General features: G+C 43.7%; 1 protein-coding gene across 1 annotated transcript in view; it reads left to right on the top strand.

The window, feature by feature from the left end:
* Positions 1–2402: 2402 nt before the first annotated feature.
* Positions 2403–24898, top strand: part of Fam171b (family with sequence similarity 171 member B) — a 69932-nt gene continuing 47436 nt past the window's right edge. Inside the window, exon 1 of the mRNA XM_087209636.1 lies at positions 2403–2634. Coding sequence (XP_087065762.1) covers positions 2418–2634 — 217 coding nt within the window. The 5' untranslated portion in view covers positions 2403–2417. The remainder of the gene's footprint in view (positions 2635–24898) is intronic.

The raw sequence follows: 24898 nt of genomic DNA, 5'->3' as shown, positions 1-24898 counted from the left end.
TTTTGGAGCCTTCCACTCTTTATCGATAATCCCATTCTTGAAGCTTGAGTGAGTAGTTGAACACTCGGGGTCAGGCATTACAGGAGGAGCTGGAGACACGGCAGGAGACACGCTGGCCCTGGCCTTGTGGAGCCTAAACTAGCAGGGACACAAGCAAGTAGATATGAGGGGGCTGGGAGGAAACCAGGCTGTATCATCAGCTCACCCAGCTCACGGCAGGGCATCAGAGCCCAAGGGTTTCAGGAAAAGGGTCCTGGGAAAGTAGTATCTAAACTACATCTTCAGCTTTACAGGAGGTTCCCAGGAAAAGGGGTAAGGGGTGAAGATTCAGGCAGAGGAAGTCACGAAAGCAAAGTCTGGGACAACTCGAGTTAAGTCTAGTGAAAGGGACGGAACGCTCCTGCAATCCGTGTGTTTATGTGAGAAATAAAGCAATGCGCCTAGCTCACGAGAGGGAAGACTGGACTTTACAGAAGAGCCCTGAGGCAGCACCAGTGGGTCCTAGGCAGGGACGAGCTGTATGTGTGCAGTAACCCACTCTGCGTTCTGATAGCTCTCACAGTATTCTTGTAAAACTGGAAAATTGCTAACATTAACGATGACACTGTATTGAGCATGAACATTTTCATGGATTATGCACCTGAAATTAACTTCTGGGATTAACTGACGTTTTCCATCTCTCTGTAACACACAGACTGACTTTACAGGACATGTAGTCAGCAGGATTCATCTTTGAGTTTTTACCTCCACAAGATGGTTTGTGTGTGTCCCAACAGCAGTAATGTTTTACCCAAAATTTGTCTTTTTGCCGGTTCTATAGGTTATAGGAAATGAATAAAATGAGTGTCAGAGAAAAATGATTGTTTCTATGAAAACAAATTGAATGATCTGGTACAGCAGTCTTCCATCACAAGCAAGCGGACAGAAATCCAAGCAACGATCCTTCCTCCTGACCCACAAGTCAGGTTTTGGAGCCATTCCCCTGTCCTCCTTTCTTCTCTGCAGGAGCACAGGTGGCTGGGAAGACAATGCTGCAGAAGAGCTGTGAAGACTCAGGGGGTCCGCAGTTCCTTGAGCCCCTCCGCCTCTAGTCCCCACAAGGCACTAAAGCTCATGGGCAAGCTGGCCAGGGGAACAGTGCACCGTGGAAGTGTGTGCTATTATTAGCTTTAAGGACCTGGTCCCCTATCTCCCTCTCAATTTAAAACTGCCCATCCTCCATTAAATCCCCTTTCCAAGTACATCGTGCTAGTACAGTGCACACATCTGGGCTTTACACACACGCACACACATGTACTTTTGAGATGACCCGGTTCTCCAATCGCTGAGATTCTTTATAGGCTACCTTCCCCAGTATGGCACACACCAGATAGTTTCTTTCAATTCTTTTCCATTCGTGACCGCCAGATTGGATATTTTGTTTATTCCTCCTCTCTAAAAGGTGGTGCGCGCTTAGAATACGGGGTTGTATTTTGCTTATTCCAATCACCCGAGTAAAGGGTGGCACATAGAAAGTGCCTAGTGTCCAGGAAGTTATGTATGTACAGATGAAAAGTGTAGGCAGGCTACAATTAGGAAAAATATACTTGTGCCTGTTTTATGATGCAACAAGGAATACCCACTCAGGCAGAAAAAGGAAATTTGTTCAAAATCTGAAAAGCCTCAATCTAAGTTCTAGTTAAGCAATGATGGCTGTGATGCAACACAACCTATTTGGTTGGATCTCTGGCTTTTGGATGCGTTGATGTCACCTCATTATATGAGTTGCGCGCGGTGGCACACGCCTGTGATCCCAGCACTTTGGAAGGCTGAGGCAGGAGCATCGCAAGTCTGAGGACGGCCTTGACAATTTTTTTTTATTATTATTATTTTTAGTTTTTATTTTTTTGGTACCGGGGATTGAACTCGGGTCCTTGAGCTTGCGTAGCAGGCGGCCCCGCCTTGACAATTTAGCAAAACCTTGTAAGAAAATGAATGGATGAATGAATGAATGAGTTCATGATAAAAGGGTTGGGGATATAGCTCGGTGTGAAGGCCCGGGGGGAAGTGGCGGGTGTTGTACGTGGGTAACTAATGTACGACTTTCTTTTCCACTTTAGGGTCAGGCGGGGGGAATTTTATTGCAGATTTTCCCGCCGCCTCTTACGGACATCAGGCTCTCAGGTCCCAGCCCCAGCGGGGATTCCGGCCCTTCTTCAGTCTGGGCCTCCGCCCCGCGCCGCGACCCCCTCCCGCTCGGCGTCCTCGCGGGGAGCTGGGCACGGGGACTGCTCGCCCCGCCCGCCCGGCGCGTCACGTGAGCGCGGATGCACCCTCCCGCCTCGGCCTCCCCCTCCCGGCGCGGAGCGAGGGCGAGGCGCACGGCGCGGCCGGGAGCCCGGCCCGCAATATGCCGCGCAGCCCTGCGGCGCTCGGCCATGGCGAGGCCCGGCGCGCGCGCGCCCTGCGCCCTGCGGCTCGGCCTGGTCCTGGCGCTGCTGCGGGCGCCGCTGCTCCCCGCGGCCGCGGGTGCGGCCGCCGAGTTCGGCCGCTCCGACCTCAGCCTCATCCGGCAGCAGCAGCAGAAGCAGCGCGCGGAGGCCGAGGCCGAGCGGCCGGGGTCGCCCGGGGCGTCCGCCACCCCGCCAGGGCCAGGTAGGTGCGCGCCGGCCTCGTCCCGCCCGATCCCCGTGCCCCGCCGGCTCCTCGGTCCCCGCCGCTCCCGGCGCCTCGCGCCGAGCCGGGTCTGCGCCCCAGGGCGAGGGTCGGGGCGGGTGGGCGCCGGCTGGACGGGGATGGACCAGTCTTCCGCCTTTCCTGCTACCCGAACGGTCTCGCAGGCCTGGGAACGACTGCGCACACGCGCGCACTCACCCGCATACTCACCTGCACTCACTAACACACGCGAGCACTCACGCGCGCACATTCACGCACACCCCGCCCGGGCCCTCTCCACTCCTTTCTCCCAGGCCCAGCCACTTCCCCTTCGACCCCGCAGCCCGTTCACCGCTTCTGCTGGCGGCTGGGTTTAAATTTGGCTCGGGAGGAGGAATCGGGATTCCTTAGTTCTTCCCCGCTCTCCCCGTACCCGGGAGCGGTTTCCGGCGGTTTGGGGCGGGGCCTCGGTACCGGGAGCCGGGGCTTGGTCGTGGGGAAGGGCAGAGGCGAGGGAGGCCCGGCCAGGCCGGCTCTGCATCGGGTGGGGTCCCGGGCTGGCGAGCCGCCCCACTCCCGGAGCCCCTTCTGCGTTTCGGGGCCGCTGCCTGGCTGCCTGCTTTTTGGGAGGAAAAAAGCGATCGATTTTCCAGGGCCTCCGATGAGGACACTATTTCTGCTTTAAGCCCCGCCCGTAACGCTGTGTGGGACGCGTCCCCGCTCACCCTGGGAGCAGACCCGCGCCAGCTGCGGTTCGCGACGCGGCTGCGGTGACTTCATTTCCTTCAGCCCGCGCTTGGAGCACGCGCCCCACACCCCCTTAAACCGATTAGGGTGCCCCGGCGTGGCCCCGGGTCCCGCGAGACGGGCAGGGTGCCTGCTCGCCCTGCCCAGCTCTGGACACTTGGAGGCGAGGGCAGCGGGCGTGGGTGGGCGCGGTAGCTGCTGGAAATTGCGGGGAGCCTGCGATCGAGTCCGCCCTGCGAGAGGGGATCTCACACATTAGCCAAGGAACAAATCTGGGCGCGTGTTGATGGGCCTTTTGGTTTGCATTCGTCTTTCCCGAACAGTCGTTAAGTGGGTTTTGACCACCACGACCTATGTGTGTTGTGATGAGAGTTGTGGGTGACTGCGTTGATCTGAAACCTTTATGCGTAGCAGGGAGATTAAAATAATTGCTTTCTGTTATTTGTGTGGAGTGTGCTGAAAAGGATGCTGACCGGTTCTCGGAACGCGCTGCGGTCTCTACACAGAACTGGTTTTCTTGTTCCAGACTTGGTCAGTACTGTCTGTCCTCCCACACAGCTAGTCGTCCAACAGCCATTTAGTAGGGTCATTTCAGCTCCGTCCTCCTGGGCTTCCGGTCCATCTCCCTCCTGATGGCTGCTCAGGTGCTGAACGAGGCCCAGAGGGCTGCATTCTTGGACGCCCTTCCCACCTTCAGCAGCTGTGACCCCAGCTCCCCGCCACCCTGGTCCCTGTGTCTTGGTTTCCAAGGGAACTCGGGAGCTCTTTCCTCTCCCGGGATTCCTCGGGCGCCTCAGTATCTCTGTACCCAAGAAGCCTCTCCCGATAGGTGTAACAGATGGCGACCTGCAAATTCTTCCGCCTCTGCCCTCACTTAGACTGCTCCCTGCCCTTTCTGTCCTCAGCGCGTCTTAACCCTCTGTCTCTTGCTAGCACAAAGCTCTAGGACTTGGTTTTGTTCACTTCGGTTTTTCTGTTGAGGAGCACTCTGTAGGTGTGGACACCGAGAATGAATGAGTGAAGCACCGTGCCAGGGATCAGTGAACGTTTTACCTGTGGACTGTTTGCTGTTAAACATCTTGGGAATTGAGCAGAAGGTGTATAAAGATAAAGAAGTGTTATGGAGAAAGATTCGAGTGTAGGTATAAAGTATGTAAATGTCGGATCTTTACTATTAGGTAGTTTCCATATTATCTTGTGCTATCTGCAGAGAGCTAATTGATAATGAAACTTGAGCCTACCTACTGGGCTTTGTCAGGAATGTCCTTTACCTCTTATGACCCAGGAGGGCATTAGTGTATTACACCTTCAAATAGCTGATGTAGAGTCTGAGTTTCTCCTTTGCCCGTGTCTGGTGCTTCTGGTTCTTGGGAAATGTCCTGAGAACATGGTAGGACTTTTCTTAGGAACAGTTTAGAAAACTAAGACACATTCAGGGCCTGGTTCAAGACTTAAGCATGCAGATGTGTAGTAGAGAAATCGACCTGGGTTGTGCTCTGCGTCTAAAAGTTTATGTCTCAATATTGCTGAGAAATAAGAAATTGAGGTTCCAAATCCTTGAATATAAAACTTTTTAAAAATTGGAATTTAAAAAGAGTACGTATGGGCCAGGGATTTAGCTCAGTGGTTCTGCCACCTGCCTCCAAAGCTCAAGGACCTGAGTTCCATCCCCGGTACCAAAAAAAAAATATATATAAGAAGAGTATGTTTGCATTTCCTCATTGACTTACAAAAGCAGTGCTTTCCCAGATTAGGGAAAAGAGAGAGAGGCTGAGGTTAAAATCTGTCAGATGTGTTGTTTTCGCCAGTGGTTGCAGGAGCTCTAATTTCTCCATCTGTGGAGAAATCTACTAGGAAGGAATAGTTGGGGGCTGGAGAAGGATGACTTCCAGGGGCTGGTGGTCATCAAGACAGTCGTACCATATTCCCTCCTATGGTCCTTGACATGAGCTACAGTTAAGTCCTCCACGTGAAGCCCAGACACAGGTCCCCTGTGGGTCTTTAGAGACAACTTCTGCATGCAGAGAAAGTCTTGAGGAGGATATTTTATTTTTTTGTTTTGTTTTGGTTTTTTGGTACTGGGGATCAAACTTGGGAACTTGTGCTTGCGAGGCAGGTGCCAGAACCACTGAGCTAAATCTCTGGCCCTGAGTATATTTTATTTTTGTGGTATGAAAAACTTTCAGTGTATTTCAGGGATATATATATTTTTAAACTTGCTATTTTAGAAAATGCAGATGACCAAGAGATAGAGGGGGAGGGAAGGGAGTGGAAGGGGACAAAAAGAATTAAGTTGTGTTATGTACATGTGATCATTAGGTACTGCAAACATTTACTTTTTTCAGTCAAGGAATCTGAAAATCCATAGGAAAAGTGGGAGTGGAAACTGGCTGTTCTTTTTAAAAGTACTCATGTTCTACAGGCCATATTCCCAGAGTGGGTAATTATGATTTCTTTCTAGGATTTTCATAACCAAGGGGAGCTCTTTCTTGGTGTTGATTACAGGTTGGAAACAACACATGGCATTGTGTTGCATTTGAGCCTGGTTTGTTTTAGTGGTGGTTTTACAATGTTCTTAATGTGACTGAACAGACACTGTACCAAATATTTTTCTGAAATAAAACTCTTCCCCCAAGTATGTAAATATTGAACTTGACTCCCATTCAAAGTTCTGTCTTCCGAGGTTAGCTGCAGGATTGTTGTCATCATTTACTTGGCTCAGTTGTCATGATTCTTAATTTCTTTTTATCTAACCTGCTTTAGCTGGGAAAAGGATGCAACATTTTCTACCTGCAATTGGTAAAGGGTGTGCTTTCAAATAGTTACCTGGAAGATGCTAGCACTGTGAATCCTATTGTGTTTATGTGTGGTAGTGAAATACAAGCTTAAGTAAACAGCTTCTGTTTGCCTGGAGATGCCTTTTTAATTGGCCTCTGTGTGAGCATAATCCACATATTCAAGACATACCAGATTTCTGTGCCTTTTAAATTCTTTTTCTTTTATGATTGTCCCTATCATAACGGCTGGGCTCGTTCTTAAATACTTGTGGGTTAAAGCCGTGAATATAAAAGCTGACTCTCAGGCATAAAATGAGTGTGTAATTCCAGGTGCCATTTCAGGCAGGGCAGAGTGTCGAGGAAATAAATGGCCATCGCTTCCCATCATCACTAACTCGCCAGTTGTGCCAGGTGACCCAGCCACCTGCACAGTATAATGCGTCAGCAGTGTCAGAGTTCTCCACAGCAAGGTTCTGTGTCTCGCAGAAACATTACGATTTAAAATTAATTTCCATTGGGGCGGGGATTTGGCTCAGTGGTTCTGCCGCCTGCCTTGAAAGCGCAAGGTCCCAAGTTCAATCCCTGGTACCAAAAAAATAAATGAAGAAATAAATAAAAATAAAAAATAAAATTAATTTCCATTATAGATAATGTTTTAATTTCTATTTAATGTGTTTTTATTTTTCCTCAAGGAGGTTTTTATATCACAAACATTTAGGGAATAATTTGAAATTTAAATCAATAGTTGCAAGTATTATCAGTTATTGTACTTAGTTCAGTTTCATACTTGAAAGATACTATTGGTAAATTCATATATTAGCCCTATTGAAATCGAGAGGGCTTATCCGGCTAAGCCAATGACAGTTTCCTGTCTATGGACCCAATACTAGCTGGGTTTTTAGATAACCGTTTGACCAGTTGGAAGCTGGTGGCCATGTCCACCCCTAGCTCAGGGCTCGGGCTGGGAGGTCCGTTGTTCGTCCCTGAGTAGTTAAGCTAGGGTGGTGATGGCGAACCTTTTGGAGCTTTCAGTGATAACCAACAGCTGGCTGTGGCACACATGCCACAGGTTCTCCATTGCTGCTCTAGGGGAATTTCAGAACTCCACATCCTTTGTCTTTTCTAAAATGGTACTCTCCTCTACCCACTGCTTTTGTTTTTTTGGTAATAAGAATGTGCCAGAAACAGGAACAGGATGGTTAGTAGATGATTGTCTGGTCACTCATGTTTTGGGAAAGGGTAGAAATTAAAGCTGTCAGGACATTGCTCTGGCTAGTTCACTGCATTATGTTCTTCAAAGCTTAACACACTGCCACTCTTTTTCACATTTGCACTAGCAGTGTTTATAAACGTCTGGGTGACTGAGACAAGGCTACCAAAAGAATATTTAATTACTGTAAACGAGAAATAAATGGAGACCACGTTTTTGTGTAGTGGGAAAAAATGCCACCAACAATAATGAGATTGTAGAATTTATTTCACTATTTAACTAAATAAAATGAATCATGTACAAATCAATAAGTGTGTTGTAGGGCCGGGGATTTAGCTCAGTGGTTCCGCCGCCTGCCTCACAAGTGCAAGGACCCGAGTTTGATCCCCCCCCACACTAAAAAAAAAAGCCTACTTATTTATATTTAAATGAACTAGTTTTTTCAAAATATTTACATTGAAGACAAATTCTTTTCCTAAAATAGGTCCTACAAAATATATTTTGTAATATATACGGCACTTCTGCTGTTAGATTATGGAGGTTTAGCAGAAAAGCTATAGTTTGTGTTTTCCAAAATTAAATGTTTCTCTAATGTATTTCATTAATGTAATAAAAAGTGTAACTCATTATAATTATATGAGAAAAAATATTTGTGTAGCAATGGATGAAATAACTAATGTTCTTCTAAAGCTGATAACAAAGAAGCAATGTTTAAATTATAACATTAAGAAAAAAGGATTCACTTGGCAGATTATACCAGGTTCTGTGCTTTACAATACCCCTTCTTGAAATCCTAGGCTCTTAGAACTAGAAGGAAATGGAAATGGCCTTCTCTTAGGTGCTTTGCTCTGCCAATGCTAGAGAAGTGAGTGACGTAAAATACAACCTGTCCCATAGAGAAACTGCAGTGTCATGTGGCAGTCTGACAAAGTATGATTAAACTATTGAGGATAATTTGATGGTTTCCTTCAAAGCAAATAGGACAAGGGCCGAGCTTTTTCATAACCTAGAACTTTCATTACCTCCCGATTCAAGTTTATGAATCAAAAGAATCAGGGATGTGTGTTTTCAAATTGCTTCTGTCCCGTAGACTTTCACATGGTTAAGGAGTCTTGTAGCTTAATAAAGCTTCACCAGTGTAGGAAGTGAAGATTTTGGGGTCACTGAGCCAGTTCTGAGAGGGAGTGGGGAGAGTCCAGTCTCCGGGGGAGGAAAGTATGTACGTGTGAGTGGTGAAACTTCCTCCTGCATGTGAAGGTACTCACTGTCCTTACACCTTACATGGTAAATGTCCCAGAGAGCCCAAAGGAGAGCCCTGACATTAATTATACAATCTGAAGATGCCCTGTGTCCAGTATATGTGAGATTTCCAAAGGAATTCCTGACCCTGCAAAAGATTAAGAAAACCTGCCCTGGTTACTTCAGCCTTTGAAAGTGCACTCAGTAATAAGACAGCAAAAGTAACATTCAAACTCAAGTAACATTTAGACTGTAATAACATTTTTGTGTTTTCTTAACCTGTGAGGTTTTTCTGTTACCATACAAATGTGCTGGGTAAAATTAGTAAATGCAATAGCAGTACAGCCAGTCCTGCCAGAAAGCTTTAACCCTCATGAGCAGTGGTTGCTTAGTGCTCTTGGTACCTTGGCCAAATCTTTCAGCGCCCCACCCCCCCTTCTGGTAGATTCTGGGGATCAAACCCAAAGTCCTGGGATTGCAGAAGTGCAGCACCATACCCAGCTTGGCCTTTGGTTTTTCCATCCTGTGTGCATAATGGCTACCAATATGAAACAAGTATGTTTTGAGAAATCACAATGATTCTGATTTATACCCAGCTTTCATTATGTAATAGATTGGCAGATATCTTAAATCTGAATTTCTGTTAAGAATTTTTGGCAGTCAATCCAGAAACTCTGCATCTCAGCACCTGGCTATTCTGCTGAAGAGCAGGGTCCTTGAGATAAAGTTAAGGATCTTAATATGGGCTCTGATGATGTTTCCAGTCATCGGACTCCTCTAGGCCTGATTGTAATTCTCAAGGAGTTTTAGCAGATGAGGGCCACACCTGATTGTTAGCATTTCCCAAGGAAGGCATTTATAAAAATGCAAGCCTTTCCCCACCCCCTGAACAAATATTAAACTTTGGTTCCTTAAACAGTTTGTGGGTCAGAATAGTAATTTCAGCCTCCAGCAATTTAAATCTGTGATTTAACTTCTTTTCGCCACCAGCACTATTCCAGGCTTTGTAATTAATGTTGTCTTTAAACTCAGGGAAGCCTATATTTTTCTTAACGTTTTTTGATTTGCACCTTTCCTGGTTTCAGTAATAACTAATCTCATCAGAAAAGCTTGATGCTATGAAGAGCAGATGCAGAGTGAAGAGTTTTTTTGTTTTTTTTGTTTTTTTTGTTTTTTTGGTACCAGGGATCCAACTCCACACCTTGGGCTTGGGAGTAGGTGGTGGAACCACTGAGCTAAATCTCCGGCTGCAAAGTGAAGAGTTTTTTGTTTTGATGATTAGCTGTCTGTCTTGCAGAATTTTTCTTTCACCAAATGGAGAAACTTGTATTTCAGCACATTATGATGTTCCAAAGATAAATAAAAGCATGTGTTTGAGGGTTGAAAAGCATCTTCAGAGCAAAGCATAGGGCACATACATAAAAAATAAAAAGATATAGGCGGCCCTGACAAATCTCAGACTTCCTGGGGCCCCTGCAGCAGGCCTGCCGGAAGTCATGCTTGCAGGGACTCTGTGGGGCGGGACGTGGATCCCAGAGTTAGAGATGGGCTTGCCCAAGGCGGGTGAAAGTATGTTGACTCAGTTGACCCCTTTTTCTATCCCTATTCCTTATCAGTTGTATGATATGAGGTCTATGGCTCTTGAATAATTTGCTAATAATCACTTTCCAGTGAAAAATTACACTTCATATGAAAACCATGAGATGTTTTTCCCTGGAATGTATGGGTCATAAAAACATCTATATTCTGAAGCATAGAAGTAGAAAAAGTAGCATTTGTACATTTCATTTGGCATTCTCTGACTCAGCTTTCTTCTCTGCGACTTCATCGCTCAGTGGCTTTAATAGACTCCTGGGGTCTTGGTCCGGGGTCCTCATGTGCACTCGAGCTTTCTCTCAACACCATACCGAGCATGTCTTTCCTCCCTTATCATTAAAAGCCAGTAATGTGTCTCACTGGCCAAGGGAAAGTCATGAGCCTGTCCTTGTCCCTGACTCCACCCTGGCCTCTCCATCCTCACTGACCCTGCTGCAGCTCAGGTGCCTTTCCTGCACGGCAGTGTCCTCATCTGTCCCCAACCTCTGCACTCCCCAGAGAAGCCCTGGCAATCATTCCCTGGACCTCCCCTGTCACGCACACAGATCTGATGAGACCGGAAGGAAGTCTTAACACCTCGCCTGACCTGCTGGCCTGTGTGACTCACCAGCCCATCTCAGGCACATTCCTGTCCACCGAGTAACAACTTCAGGACCTCCAGGCCCTGTGCTGCTTGTTGCTTCTCTGCCTGCAGCTCTTTTGCTGTCCAGAACACAAGCACCACATGCGCACCCCAATAACCTGGCTGATGTTATTCCGACTCCAGATATTACCTTCAGTGCTGCTGCTTTTTAAAAAAAACTTTCCAAGGCCTGGGATTTAGCTTAGTGGTTTCGCCGCCTGCTGCGCAAGCTTAAGGACCCAAGTTCGATCCCCACTACCAAAAACAAAACAAAACATAAAAAACTTTCCAATCTGAGCAAGACTCCTCTGTCACGGGCTTCATAAACACCTCCCACTTGCTCAGAGGCTGCAATTCATCTGGGGGTGCACCTGTTCCTGTGTCTGTGTTTGCTTTTCCTCTAGATTGTAAGACAGACGAGGCCAGGTACAAGAATTCCTATGCTGGGGGGTGCGTATTCCTTTAAACACTGAATGCCTCCATAGAGATAAATATTTGGGTAATTGAATATTTTCATTCATTCCCACACTTGAGTTAGCTTCTCAAGGCAGAAAACAATCTTATATGAGGAAAAAGCATAGGAGTTTAGGACAGAAGGGGTCAAAGTATACCAACTTTGGATTGAGAGAGATTCCTTCCTTTGAAAGAAATTCACAGGAAGAGAAACTGATTACTTGCTTGAACTCAGCTCATATTATATGCTGTTTATATTGGTGATAACATTCTAGATTTCTCCGGTGACTGATTTCACTCATTTTGAATTTTTTTCTTTTTTTTTTTCCCCTTTTCATGTGGGTGCCATCCCTCTGGGGCTCAGCCAGTGCTGCTGCCTTAGGAAGCCTGGTCAGACAGAGGCCTGGGGCAGTCAATACCAGCAGGAGCTGTCTATGTTTATTGAACACTTATGTGACAGGAATTGGTTAAACGATTGTACCTGTATCTGTGCCCTTAGCGTTGTTAACAGCCTATGAACAGGGTACTATTATTACCTTCTTTATGAATGAGTAAAAAGAAGCATCGACTGGATAAGTGACCTCAAAATCACACAGCTCAAAAACTAAGTAGGAGAGCTGGGGTTGAAAGTCAGCTTGCCTCTAATCCCATTCCCTGACCACAGCCAGGCACAGCCACTGTCATAGCAGACTTTGGAATCATTAGCAGTGCCAGGCATTTTAACATACACTATCACAGTTTTCAACATACTGCAGGAGGTAGGTGTTCCTACTATTGCTCTTTTTTTTTTTTTGTATCTCCTTTTATTGGTACATTTTAGGTGTACAACATAATGACATTCATCATTGGAGATATGCACCTTTGCATACTCTCTTGGTTCTTATTTTTTCCCCCTTCCCCTGCCCTCCCTTCAACCCCTGTACCCTTCCCTATTTACAAAGACTTTGTTTCCATTTTTTCATTTTCTCATATTAATTCCATTCCCTTCTTTCCTTTCCCCTTCCCCTCCCACTTCCCCCTTGCCTTTGCCCCTTTTCTTCCTATTTCACATTATCTATTGTACCTTTTAGTCCTTATTTACACTTTTTGTTTCTCACACTAGAGAAAGTATTCGGTATTTACACATGAGTGTCCTATTTATTTCACTTAAGAGTATTGCCTCAATGTGCATCCACTTAGCTATAAATGTCTCTAATTTCTCATTTTTTATGGCTGAGTTGTACTCCATTTTATAAAAAACCCCCACATTTTCTTGATCCAGTCTTCAGTTGATGGGCATTTGGGCTGTTTCCAAGTTTTAGCTATTACAAACTGTGCTGCTATGAACATGGGCACACATATATCACTGTGGTATGATTCTTTTAATTCTTCGGGGAAGATACCCAGCAGGGGAATAGCTGGGTCAAATGAGACTTCCAATGCTAGTTCTTTGAGGTATCTCCATACTGATTTCCACAGTGGTTTTGAATTTTTTTCTTTAAAAAAAAAACTCACTGAGTTTCTACTATTTGTCAGGCTTAATGCATGATGCCAAATATATACAAATAAAACACATTTTCCCCACTGGCGAAGAACACCTGGTAAAGACATAGAAGAGACCACGAATGATGGAAGATGGTGATAAGTGTGTTGCAGGGGTGGATGGGATGCCGTGGAAACATTGATTTGGACCCTGAGCTTCCCCGAATTCAGTAAAGGAAGCTGCCTGTGTTTCCTTTAGAAAAGCACAATTAAAGTGAATTTCAAAATTAGGTAGAAACGCAGAAAAAAGATAGAGTTTATGTTCTTTTTTTTTTTTTTTTTGGTACCAGGGATCGAACTTGGGTCCTTGTGCTTGTGAGGAAGGTGGCGGAACCACTGAGCTAAATCCCCAGACCTATTTTATTTTCTTATTTTGATTTACATCTATTCTATTTCTATGATAACAACATAGTTTCTATGATAACTATTTCTATGATATCTTTAAGCTCTAGAATTCTTATTTCCCATGTCCATGGCTTGTCATTCCACTTTGTTAGAAAAGAAAAAAAAAAAATTGGGCGGGGGATTTAGCTCAGTAGTTTCGTCGCCTGCTGCACAAGCGCAAGGACCCAAGTTTGATCCCTGGTACCAAAAAAAAAAAAAGAAAAAAATAATGTGACATCTCCCCCAGTGCCCACGTTTCCTGAAGAAGTTGGACTGGTGATGCCTTTTCCGTCGTTCAGTAAGGCAGTTGCGTTCAGGACCCAAATGTGAGCCTCCTCTCGATCCACTCATTGGGATCTACTGTGAGCTAGGAAGACTTTCTGCCTTTATAGGACAGGAGAGACTCGTTGCCATTGAAACTGTAACTGAGCTGTTTTCAAAACATGCCCACTCTTCACAGAGTGTGACACAGCCCACTGGTGTCTCAGTGGCTCCTCAGACCCCCCTTCCATTCCCACCTGGGCCGGCCTGCTGACCCTTCCCCAGTCTCCCATGAAAACACCTTTGGCTTCTCTTATTTCCACTGAAACAAGCCAAGTTTTCTTTCCACACCCTTCCACCAGGCAGTGGGTGATTTAAAATGTATTCTGTCAGTGACTGTGGTTGCATGATCTAAATGGAGACTTGAAAAATAGAATTGCACATAGCAGTTGCCTGGCTTTTTGCTAGATCAGGATGCTCATAAAAAGTAATAGGTATCAAGAATTTTACATATTCATGAAGTTTTTCTCTTTTTCAGATTAGCTTACAGGTGTACCCATCGTAAGAGATCATTTAGGTGGACATTTCCAGTGCAGAAGAAAGGGTGTCACAATTATTTTAAACTATGTATGTTGATGTACATATTTTTGAGGATGCATAGGTTGCTCTTGTCACTTGAAGCTCCCTGTATGTAGTTTCTCATTTTAAAAAAAGTCTCGGAAACTGTAAATCTCCCATGCTGGGAGAGCCGAGACAGGAGACAGGTGGCTTCACAGGGAAGCATATGGCGCTTAGGCTGCTGTCCCCAGGGCTCTGACCCTGGGTGTCTGGGGTCCTGGTGTGCTGTGTTGTCTTTTCAGGCACTGGGTGACAAAGTGGGAGGTCCCACCCCAGGGAGAGGGGACTGCATTGATGGGAAGGGGCAGTTTGTAAATGTATTTCATGGAAGGCGCTGTCATCACCCCACAGCTCTGCTCCCCCTTCAGCCCTTCTCCTTCTCAGGTTCTCTTCCCTGCTGTCCAGCCAGGGAACCAGGAAGCAGTGTGGCCTCTGTCATCTCCCACTCTTGGAAGACCCTAGGGGCAGTGTTTTTCTGTCTTTTCCTGCTGTTGTTTTCACAGGCGCTTCCCTGTCTAGGCCCCCACTCCATCTGTTGGGATGAGGGTGGCACCTATTAGGTCTCCCCATTCTTACTCAAATAGTCGTTCTCACTCAGACAGCAGCCTTGCTGAAACACTGCCCTCTGTTCCTGTAAAATACAATCTTTAACCTAAAATATATTTCATTATATTGCTACGAAATTTGAAGTCTCCATCAAGCTCCCACCTGCCTCCAACTGTTTATAATGGAAACTGAACTAGAGTAATGGGTACCCATACACCCTCTTCCGAGTTACAGTTCTTCAGATGTTACCTTGTTTATCTTCAGCATGCCTTTCTTAATATCTGGGTGACTTTTAGTGCCCAAATGATATTTTTTATAAAAATAAAACAATTATAAAAAACTTAAAATGAACTATTTAAAATCAGTGACAAGGGCTGGAGATTTAGCTCAGTGGTTCCGCCACCTGCCTCACTAGCGCAAGGACCCAAGTTGGATCCCCAGTACCAAAAAAAAAAAAAAAATCAATGACAGAGAAATTCAGGTAATGAATGAATAAATGAATCAGAGATTAACTGCATATGGGAGATTGTGAAGCAAGTTCATTTTGATTGGTTTGACATATTTGTCCAAATAACATATTTGCATTACCTGGCCGCCAGGTTGTGTAAGACTGAGTGGTGTATAAAGGCACCATTTTGGCTACATCTGTCTTTGACAAGTTTCTAAATTGTTGTGTTCTCTGGTTATATTTTTTTACCAATCTAGGCTCATTTCCTCTTGGTCATCTCTGTTCTATGTGTAATTAAAATTTTTTTTTCTTTCTTTTATTCGCAAAGGGGGTTGGATTGAAGGCCTTTTGTACTGAGCTACATCCCCAGCCCTTTGTATTTTTTACTTGGAGAAAGAGCCTGGCTAAGTTGGCCAAGCTGGGCTTGAACTTTTGATCCTCTTGCTGGGATTACAGATGTGTGGCACCAGGCTGGACTTCTCCGTGTGATTTTTAGGGTGGATGTACACAGAATTGTCTGCCTAGCACTTCTCTTCCCTTTCTCCTGCTTGTGCCAATCTCTCACACCCTCGCTGACGACGGAAATGGTGGGACATAAAACCCTTGAGCTGTTATCAGCCACAATCCCACCACACAGAAAACCAGCCGTGCCATGAACAGAAGGGGTGAAGCCAGTACCGGAAGTGGAGTTCCTGCTTCCGGTCATTCCCCATATCCAGCTGGGTAACTGTTATTCCCTCGGGTTTGCTTGTATAGTCCTTTCTTGTATTCCCCGGAGCTGATAAATTCTCAGCGTTGCTTCAGCAAGTTCTTGATTGGATTTCTGTCTCTCAACTAAAGTCTTCCCTTAGCTCCGTGTGTGAATTCCTACACTAAATCCTACCTCAAACCTGTTGACAGTTATCTTCCCTCTGCCACATTCTGTATCTTTGTATTCCCAACTCCAGCAGAAACCTACTTAGCCCTGCTTTCTCAAGGAAGCTTTTGTGGTCCACGATTATCTTCCACTTACTGGATCACATATCACTTGATGATTCAGTTCTTGGTGATTTGCTTAAATTCATTGTTTTCTAGTGTTTATTTGCTCTCTCTTGAGTTTCTGAATTCTTTCAGAGCACAGATATATTTATTCACCCATTTTATAGCCCAGAATGTCTAACACCGTAAGTGCAAAACATATTTAAATGGGATTAATTAATAATTACTGGGTGTCTTTGGCCTTTTATCTTCATCCCCTTCACAGTGCTACACATATACTGAAGTATCCCAAAATTCTTTTTATGTAATAAATGTTTTTCTCAGTATTGTGTAAATCCTGAGGTATGAAAATTAATTGAAAGGTGGTGAATAATATTAACAGGGTAATTTTCTTCCCCTATCCTATATTTTTACTTCTCCACATTTCTACCTCTATTTTTTAGCCTCTCATTAGCACTCAGTGTGTCACATTTTGGCCCATGAAGATGTTAACCTCCTGCCTTCTCACTCCTTCTTGGCACCTGCATTTTTCCTCACTTCAGAGGACTTATTTAGATGTCCTTAGGAATTTTGCTTCCAAACAGGGATCTTTGTTTTACTCTTCTTTATACTGCTGAACGCCTCAGACTTAGGAAAACACATTTCTAAATCTACATTGCAAATCAGTCCATTTAAATAATTGGTCCTCAATAGTTAGCAAATAAAAGTTGTGTGTCACAAAAAGCTTAACAAATGAGGGCAGTTATGAAGTTATTTTCTTGGCATCCAAACTTGATGGCTGGCAAAATGTCAGTTGAAAGCTGTAAGTTGGGCAGGAATGAAGCCTGTGATCTGGAGAATTCAAATCCTGGGTGGCTGCCCAAGGACCGAGTGGGTGTGGGTTCTGGGCTGGGCCTGGAATGGAGGCCAGACTCGCTGGGGGTCTTGGCAGGGCCTCGCACTCTGTGCACACTTCTGCCCTGTAGTGTCACAGCTGGCAGAGGACTCACTCCAGAGCCACGTGGTAAGGTGTCCAGAGCGCAGGCTTTGGTGTTAAAACATCTGGAGCTCTGCGTCTGCCCTGCCCCTTCTTAGTGGTACTCTTAAACTCTGAACTACTAAAACTCCTCTGAGATGGAGATAATGACATGCAGAATCGGATTAGAGATGACGCCTCTAAAATACCTCGAACTCAACAGATACTACCAACTACTTTTATTAAGAATGTCTTATTGTAAATGATGTATTTCAGAAGTATAAACATCATATTGACTTTTATTATATTAGGAAGGGTTGACTAAGAGAAAGATAACATAGCTGTTGTACAAATTTCTAGTAAAAGAAGCTGGATTTATTTTCATGGTTTAATTGTACGTCTCTCAAATTTACTTTAAAAGTCATATATGTTTCTGTAGTAAGTGTTAAAACAGGTTGTAGAATTACTGCTTTTCTTTTAAAACAAAGTAGAAACAATACTGTGTTTGAAACATCCCGTACAGCAAGCAAACAAGAAATATTTTTTGAAAGCCAAAAATTAGTAATGTATTCATCTGTGAGCCTCAATTTTTAATCATTTTATTGATTCCTTTTCTTTGGCTGAGAAGATAAATTGACTCTTAAGAAAGGCTCAGTCCAGACAGTAGCTTTTCTTCTTTTTCTTTTATTTTTTGTTTAGAACAATCTTTTTTTTTGGTACCGGGGGTTGAACTCGGGTCCTTGCGCTTGCGCAGCAGGCGGTGAAACCACTGAGCTAAATCCCCGGCCCTAGAACAATCTTAACTTGAACTAGAATATTCCTCAGCATACAAATAAGCCAACAAATGCTGCCTTTTATATTTTGGAAAACTTTGTATTGAGAAGATAGTGTTTTCTCTTTATGGGGAAACCAGGAATATTTTACAGCTCTCCTTTGTCTTTGCTAGCTTTGGCACTGTGTTGGGTGGTATCATTTGTCCATTAAAATGGTGTGTCTTGGAACAATCTCTTTAGGAAGGAATTCTGCAAAACAGGTAAAGCCTTTTCTTTTTAAAATGCTTACCTCAAAGGAATGCTAAGGTATCTTTTTCTGTAATGCTGTACTTGCAACTCCACTGCAGGGAAGGGCATTAACATCCCAATGGGGGCAGCCAATGGATTAATATATTGATTGGTTCAAGAAGATTGAGTTCTGTGAAATCTGAGGCTGACTGAATTTTCAAATTGGAATGCCAGTTGCATCTAAATAGTTAAAAATTGTGAATATAAATATTCACAAGTAAGTATTCACACTTCAAGGGGTCTTCATTAATATTAGAGCTACGTAATATGAGAAAAGTGTCAGGTAAAAGGGCTGAAAACCAAGACCAGACCAGGCCACAACAAGCCTTTATTAGGAGAACAGATCTGCCAGGCTGTCTCTGAACAAAGGAGAGACAAAGGCAATATGGCCGGGGCAGGGAGTGTCTTTTATAGAGATTGGGGTGGTTTGTAGGGGCTGAGGTGGCGTTGAGTGAGGTAGTGACTAGGGAATGGAGGAGCCGGTGACGTCACTAGGTGGTAGGAGGTGAGCGAGTGTTAGGTTACTCTCTGGGGGGAACAGGGTCACGCTGGGAAGAAGGGTTTGTTCTTTGGTGGGAGCAACTATCTTGGCATGACGTCACACAGGGGAGGGGGCAAGACACATAGGAAGAGGGCAGCTACTATACATAATAGCTGCTGAGGTAGTGGGAGACCTATCAAAAAGTGTTCAGAGGGCCGGGGATTTAGCTCAGTGGTTCCACCACTTGCCTCAAAAGCGCAAGGACCCAAGTTCAATCCCCAGTACCAAAACAAACAAACAAACAAAAAGTGTTCAGAGATTATTTGGAATTCATGGTATCCTAGAAATAGAAAACAAGAGAGAATCATGACTGATAAAGGCCAAAAAAGGATTCATCAGGAGTTTATTAAAAATTCTCACACAGGATGTGAGGTGTGTCCCAATTAATATAAGAAATCAGGTGAAGGTTTAGAAAGTTGGTGGGACAGAAATAAATGGGAGCATTATTTAGGAATTATTGTTAGTCTGTTTTGGGTAAAACTGAAAACAAAGGAGTCAGCTATGTTAAACTGATTTTTTTCTTTGTACTTCCAGAACCCAGCAAATAGCAGGAAGTCAGTATCAACTCTGAATTTGGGTTAGGTTCAGAGCACCTTTTCTCAGTGGTTAGATTGATGGATAAATGTTTGCTTCTTGATTGGTTGATGGCTATGGTAAAGGCCAATAAGGCAGCTGTTTCTAAATTGATGGCCTGCTAAATGAAAGATCTGAACTCTGTCACTCAGGTTTTGTTGTTCTCGGAGGCTTTGTCATAAGGGAAAGAATTAGAAGAGTTTACTTTAGAAGTAGTAATTTCTTGAAGCTTGCAAATTCCCATAATTAAAAATTAAATATGATATTTTGAACTACTAAAATGGGAAATTATCCAAACAAAGAAACAGATTTGTAATACAGCAGTCAAATTCAACACAGCAAATGCAGCTGAACATTCTCTATGCACAGAATCTCTGGGATTTTGAAGAGTTTGAAGAGCAAGTTTTTTCTCTTGTGGTGTGTAGCATTTATAGATGGAGAAGGCATAAATACATATGAATGTAAGACAGGGTGTCACAATATGCTTGTATTAGTCAACTTGCTGCTGCTGAGAAAAAATATCTGACGTATACAAATTAAAGGCACAAAAGTCTTTTTTTGGCTCAGAAGTTTGAGTCCATGGTCAGCTGGATCCTTTACCTTAGGCCTGTGGTGAGGCAGAAACAGCAATGCCCTGGGCTCACTCGGTGGAGGAGATCACCTTAGGGCAGGCTGGAAGCAAAGTTAAAGGCAAAGAGCCTTGGAAAAGGTTACCCATCAGAAGATACACCCAGTGGCCTCCTTCCTTCTAATCAACAAATTAATCCACTGATGGGGTGAATGTCCTCACAATCCCCCACTTTTCTAGGGTCTCTTAATCCAACCAAGTTGACCTGGCCAGGCTGACTGGGGCAGTGCTCTGTTAGCATTTCTGTGTAGAGGAACAAGGGTAGAAACAAACTTTTGATTGTTAAGGGTCTGGTTTCCCATAATAATAATAAGCTCCCATAATAAGCTCTTTATTGCTTAATTACTTGCTTTTTCAGCACTAGAGTTTTATAATCTATAAAAATAGTGATGGCTGGAAAGGACTAAGGAGGGTTTTGTTTCTGTTCCTCTCTTAATAGAAGGTGTATGGTTTAGATCTGGGATTTACCCCCCAAAGCCTGGTGCGTTCAGAGATGGGGCTTGTGGAAGTGGACAACGGGGTGCCGCACTCTTCAGTGGATTCACCCAGGAAGGAGTTCTGAGCTGAGGTTGCCCTAAGGAGGTGAGGCCTGGTCGGAAGAGGCTGGGGTGACCTGGAAGGAGTTCTCTCTCTCTACTTCCTGGGCACCAGAAGGTGAGCAGCTCTCACCTCCCGTGCCTCTCTGCCATGCAGTTCCGCTTTGGAGCTGGCTGACTGTGGACTAAACTAAACTGTGAGCCAAAATAAACCTCTCCTCATGGCAGGAATTTTTTTTTTCATTCATTAATTTTGTTGGTACATTTTAGGTATACAACATGCTGGCATTCATCATTGGGACCTTGTACCTGTACATGATGCATCTTTGTTCTTATTTTTTCCCCATTTCTAGCCCTCCCTTCACCCCTCCACCCTTCCCTATTTACAAAGACTTTGTTTCCATTTTTGCCTTTTCTCATATTTATTCCTTTCCTCGAGGCAGGAATTTTTTCTCAGCAAACGAGACTAAGGCAGAAGGGTCATTGGCACGACTTAAGGCATGAAGCAGAACCAAGAAGTTTTTGGTTTGCATTTCTGTATTTACTCATATGTTGGTTGTCGTAATAAATTCCTCCGCTCATATTGTATTTTTTTTTAAATTTCATTTTAATTATGAAATATTTTAAACATACAGAAATACAGTCTGTGTGATTGACACTCATGTTCTCACCACAGATTAAATATTAGCTTTTTATATGTTTCATATTTTCCTTCCCTTTTAAAATTATAATTATTAATACATATTAATTGTGCACATTAATTAAGTGTGGGATTCACTGATATTTCCATACATATGTAGCTTGCATGCACAATGCAGTGATCGTGTTCATCCATCCCTCTTTTGAGGTCTTTTTTTTTGGTACTGGGGATCGAACTCAGGTCCTTGCACTTGCGCAGCAGGCGGCGAAACCACTGAGCTAAATCCCCAGCCCTGTTTTGTTTTTTCATACAGTATTAGTAACATTTATTAATCATCACATTCATCTACCTAGTTTTATGATTCCTTACCTAATTCATTTAACAACAACAAAAACCTCTACTTAATTCTAAAAATGTTTCTATTTGTAAAAATCTTTAACCTACCTGGTATTTATTTGTGTATAAGGTATTTTCACAAGATGAAATAATTTAAATTAAAAAATTCTTTAAACCTTTTCCATATTACATTGTTTTTCTGGTTTTCAATGAGTTTCAAGAAATATTAGAAAACATTAGCACCCATTTTATTCTTTAGTATTTAGTTATGTGTATGTGGTACATCATTTTTATTTAAGAATGTATTCTCATCTTTTCAATTATTAAGGAAGAAATATTGCTTAGAAGCCTTCAAAATGAAAATCATCTATAAGGCAAATGATTTCATGTCATACATAGTATTGATGTGGAGGATGCAGAGCAAGGCTCGGAAGAATGTTAGCGTAATTGTAATTATTTATTAATGTAGGAAATACTGTGTTGAGAATCTTCTAAGCCCTCAACTACATGGTGTGTGTCAGAGGATGAGACCATCATTCCTACCTGAACAAAACTCTGAATTTATTGCTTATTTTCTGATAGGGAGAGCTATGCTCCCCAACTGGTCTTTCTCAAAGATTAGGAAATGGACTTTGCAGAGGGCTTTTTGGGGGGAACTTGTGAGACTGAGGGACTGTCAGTGGTGGCGCTGGTATGACATTAGCAGTAGCGGCTGCCTTTTCTGCCGAGACTTCTAGACTTCGGCTGTTTGGGTTGGCCTGCACAGGCTGGTCATTGGAGTGAGTCCATTCTTGATTGGCCGATGCTTAGGAGTGTTGGTCGTTGATTGGCTGCCTTACAAAGGCACATTTATTGAGAGAATTTTCTATTACCATAGCTACGATTCATCTTAAGAATGAAAGGATTTCTTTTATTTTTATTTAATTTATTTTTAGAGTTGATTGTTTCATAATTATATAGCTTCTTCATAGCAACTTGTGTTCAAATTTGGGATAGAAGAAGACAAAACACCTGGCTTTGCAATAAGTTTGCCCTTACGCAGCTTTTGGCATTGCTCAATTTTGGGGAAGAGAACTGTATGTAAGTTCATTGAATATTCTGGAATCTACCCAGTGGCTGATGATCACGTCATTTGACCTCAGTTTTTCTGCTTGAGGAAGAATGGGCTTTTTAATTGTACACTGCACTGTTCACTACTGTCCAGCAGTGAAATGTTGAGACAGTTAACTTTTCAAATCCTGTGTCATGTGTCAATTGAGAAGAATACCTGAAGTGTTTGAGAGACTTGAAACAATGCACTCCATACCTAGAACGCTGATCCATCAGGCGAGAGTATCATTGTCCATCCAGTGTTAGTATTTTTAGCTCAGTAAATGTTTGTTGAAAACATAACATTTCTGACTTGAATTAGACTTTCTTTTTGTGTTCCATTCTCCCCAGATCAGTAGAATGGGTGTGTAAATGCACGACTAATGTCTTTTTAACAGAAATAATACAAAGAAATTAAGTATTTTGGTAACTAAAACTTTGCTTGAAAAATTTTTAGTCAGTGTCAATATTCCCACTCTGTGGTATCATAGACATTGATTTTTATGCAGCATATTTCACTGAGGTTGTTTAGTTTCATAGAAATAAATGGCCACCTTTTAAACTTTAAGTGAAAGAAAAATTTCCAGAAGGGCCAATTTATCCATACTAAAATATGTGCAGATTTTTCTGAAGGAGGTCTTAGTAAAGCCACAACATCACTTAAAAAACATCAGGAGATTTTTATGTGTGGAAGTTAATACAAGTATGGGTAATACCAAACTCACTTGGGGGCTAAGGTGGTTCGGACTGTGTTTCCTGTAGTCTGCTAATGCTATGAGGTGTCTGAGAGTCAGGTGTTGTTATTGTGGAGTTCAGGCAGCTAGCCTTGATGTCCTGGGTACTGAGACACAGTTCTGGGGCAGAACCCTGGCCGTGTGGCTCATATGCTCGCCTCATAGCCTCTCTGAGCACACGGCCATCGTTATCCGGGAAAGTAGAGCTATTTTGAAATTAGCAGTGGTTGTTAAAACATCCATTCCCCCTTTTTTTTTTTTGTTTTTGGTACTGGGGATCGAACTCGGGTCCTTGCACTTGCAAGGCAGGTGCCAGAAGCCAGAACCACTGAGCTAAATCCCTGGCCCAACCATTCCTCTTTTTAAAGCTGTGGACTATGAAACGTGAAGATGTTCGTAGCAGTGTTTAGAACCTTCGTCCACGGGAACCTCTGAGCCCAGGGAGATTGCATACAGAATTTGGTCTTTGTGAGTATGTGCTTTTTTATTTTTAGTTTTTGGCTGTGGTAGGGGTAAGGAGAGATTCATAGCTTCATCAGAGTCTCAAAGGGATGAAAGATCAAAGAATTACTGTTTTGGTATCAAGAGGAGAGACTTTAAATGGAGTTACATCACAGAATGACCGGGATGAGCGGACTTGGCCAGCTCACTTGTGTTTCTTGACAGGAGGACATGGCTGGGTCTGCTGAGGCTGGCGCTTCCATCCAGTGTTCTTGGTCTGCTTGGGCTCCAGCCCACACCCGGTTAGGCTTCCCTATCTGTAGTCCCTGCCCTCTGCTCTTTGAGGCCCCAGTGCCTCTGTTTGCCTCCCTCGATCTCTCTCTTCTCTGGAGAGCTCTGCTCGTGAAGGGCAGCAGAGACTGCGTGGCCTCAGCTTTCACTGGAGTCAGGAGTCACCCTGGACCCTGCAGCCTGGCTTTGCTGTGGAACGTATGGCCCTGGACTCTGTGCATGCAGTCGAAATGTTCTATTGATTGTGTGGCTCCCCAGCAGACTCAAGCTCACAGAGTAGGAACTGATGTTGTGTTCTGTTTGCCTGACCCTCAATGCCAGCCGATCACCTTGATTGGCACTTATTAGTTTCTCAATAAATAATTATTAAATAAATATTCTTTTTGTTCTCTTGGCTGTTGAAGCACAAAAATCTCTGCATATTTAAAATCTCAGTATCACATCAGCTGACAGATCCTACATATTGTTGCTTCTGATCTTTCTCTTTTGCTCTAATTTTGACCTTCTTTTTTTGACCCTAACCCAGTTCAATAGCTACTTCTCGTTTCTGTTTTACAAATGGCTCTCACACAGGTCTTTTTGTACAAAAACGTTCTTGCTAGACACCGCTGGACCCTCTTTTCGTGGACGGTGGAGTGAAATTCAGTCAACTCTCCTTTTCCCAGATTCAGATTTCTTCATTGCTGCAACTGTTATTCTCTTAAAACTGCATTTATTTCCTTTTTTTTAAAGCCTTGGTGACCTTCTTCGTGGTCTTCCTTCTTCTTTTTTTTTTGGTACCGGGGATTGAACTCGGGTCCTTGTGCTTGCGTAGCAGGCAGCGAAACCACTGAGCTAAATCCCCGGCCCATCTTCCTTCTTCTTGATGTGTCTTTGCCTCAATTCTAGATCTTACAATTTATCTACTCTTTCAACTTTGGTCTCAATTCCTACCTGAAAAAATCCCAAACTCCCTCACTCAGAATTCATGTTTCCCATTTCTGTAGACCCATAATACTTTGTCTGTGCCATTTTTTTATATGCCCTTCCCACTAGAATT

This window comes from Heterocephalus glaber, unplaced genomic scaffold (genome assembly GCF_053883595.1).
Source record: "Heterocephalus glaber isolate CG9 unplaced genomic scaffold, H.glaber_assembly_v1.0 deba00001058, whole genome shotgun sequence".
NCBI classification, from domain to species: domain Eukaryota; kingdom Metazoa; phylum Chordata; class Mammalia; order Rodentia; family Bathyergidae; genus Heterocephalus; species Heterocephalus glaber.
This window is presented reverse-complemented; position numbering and strand designations above follow the sequence as displayed.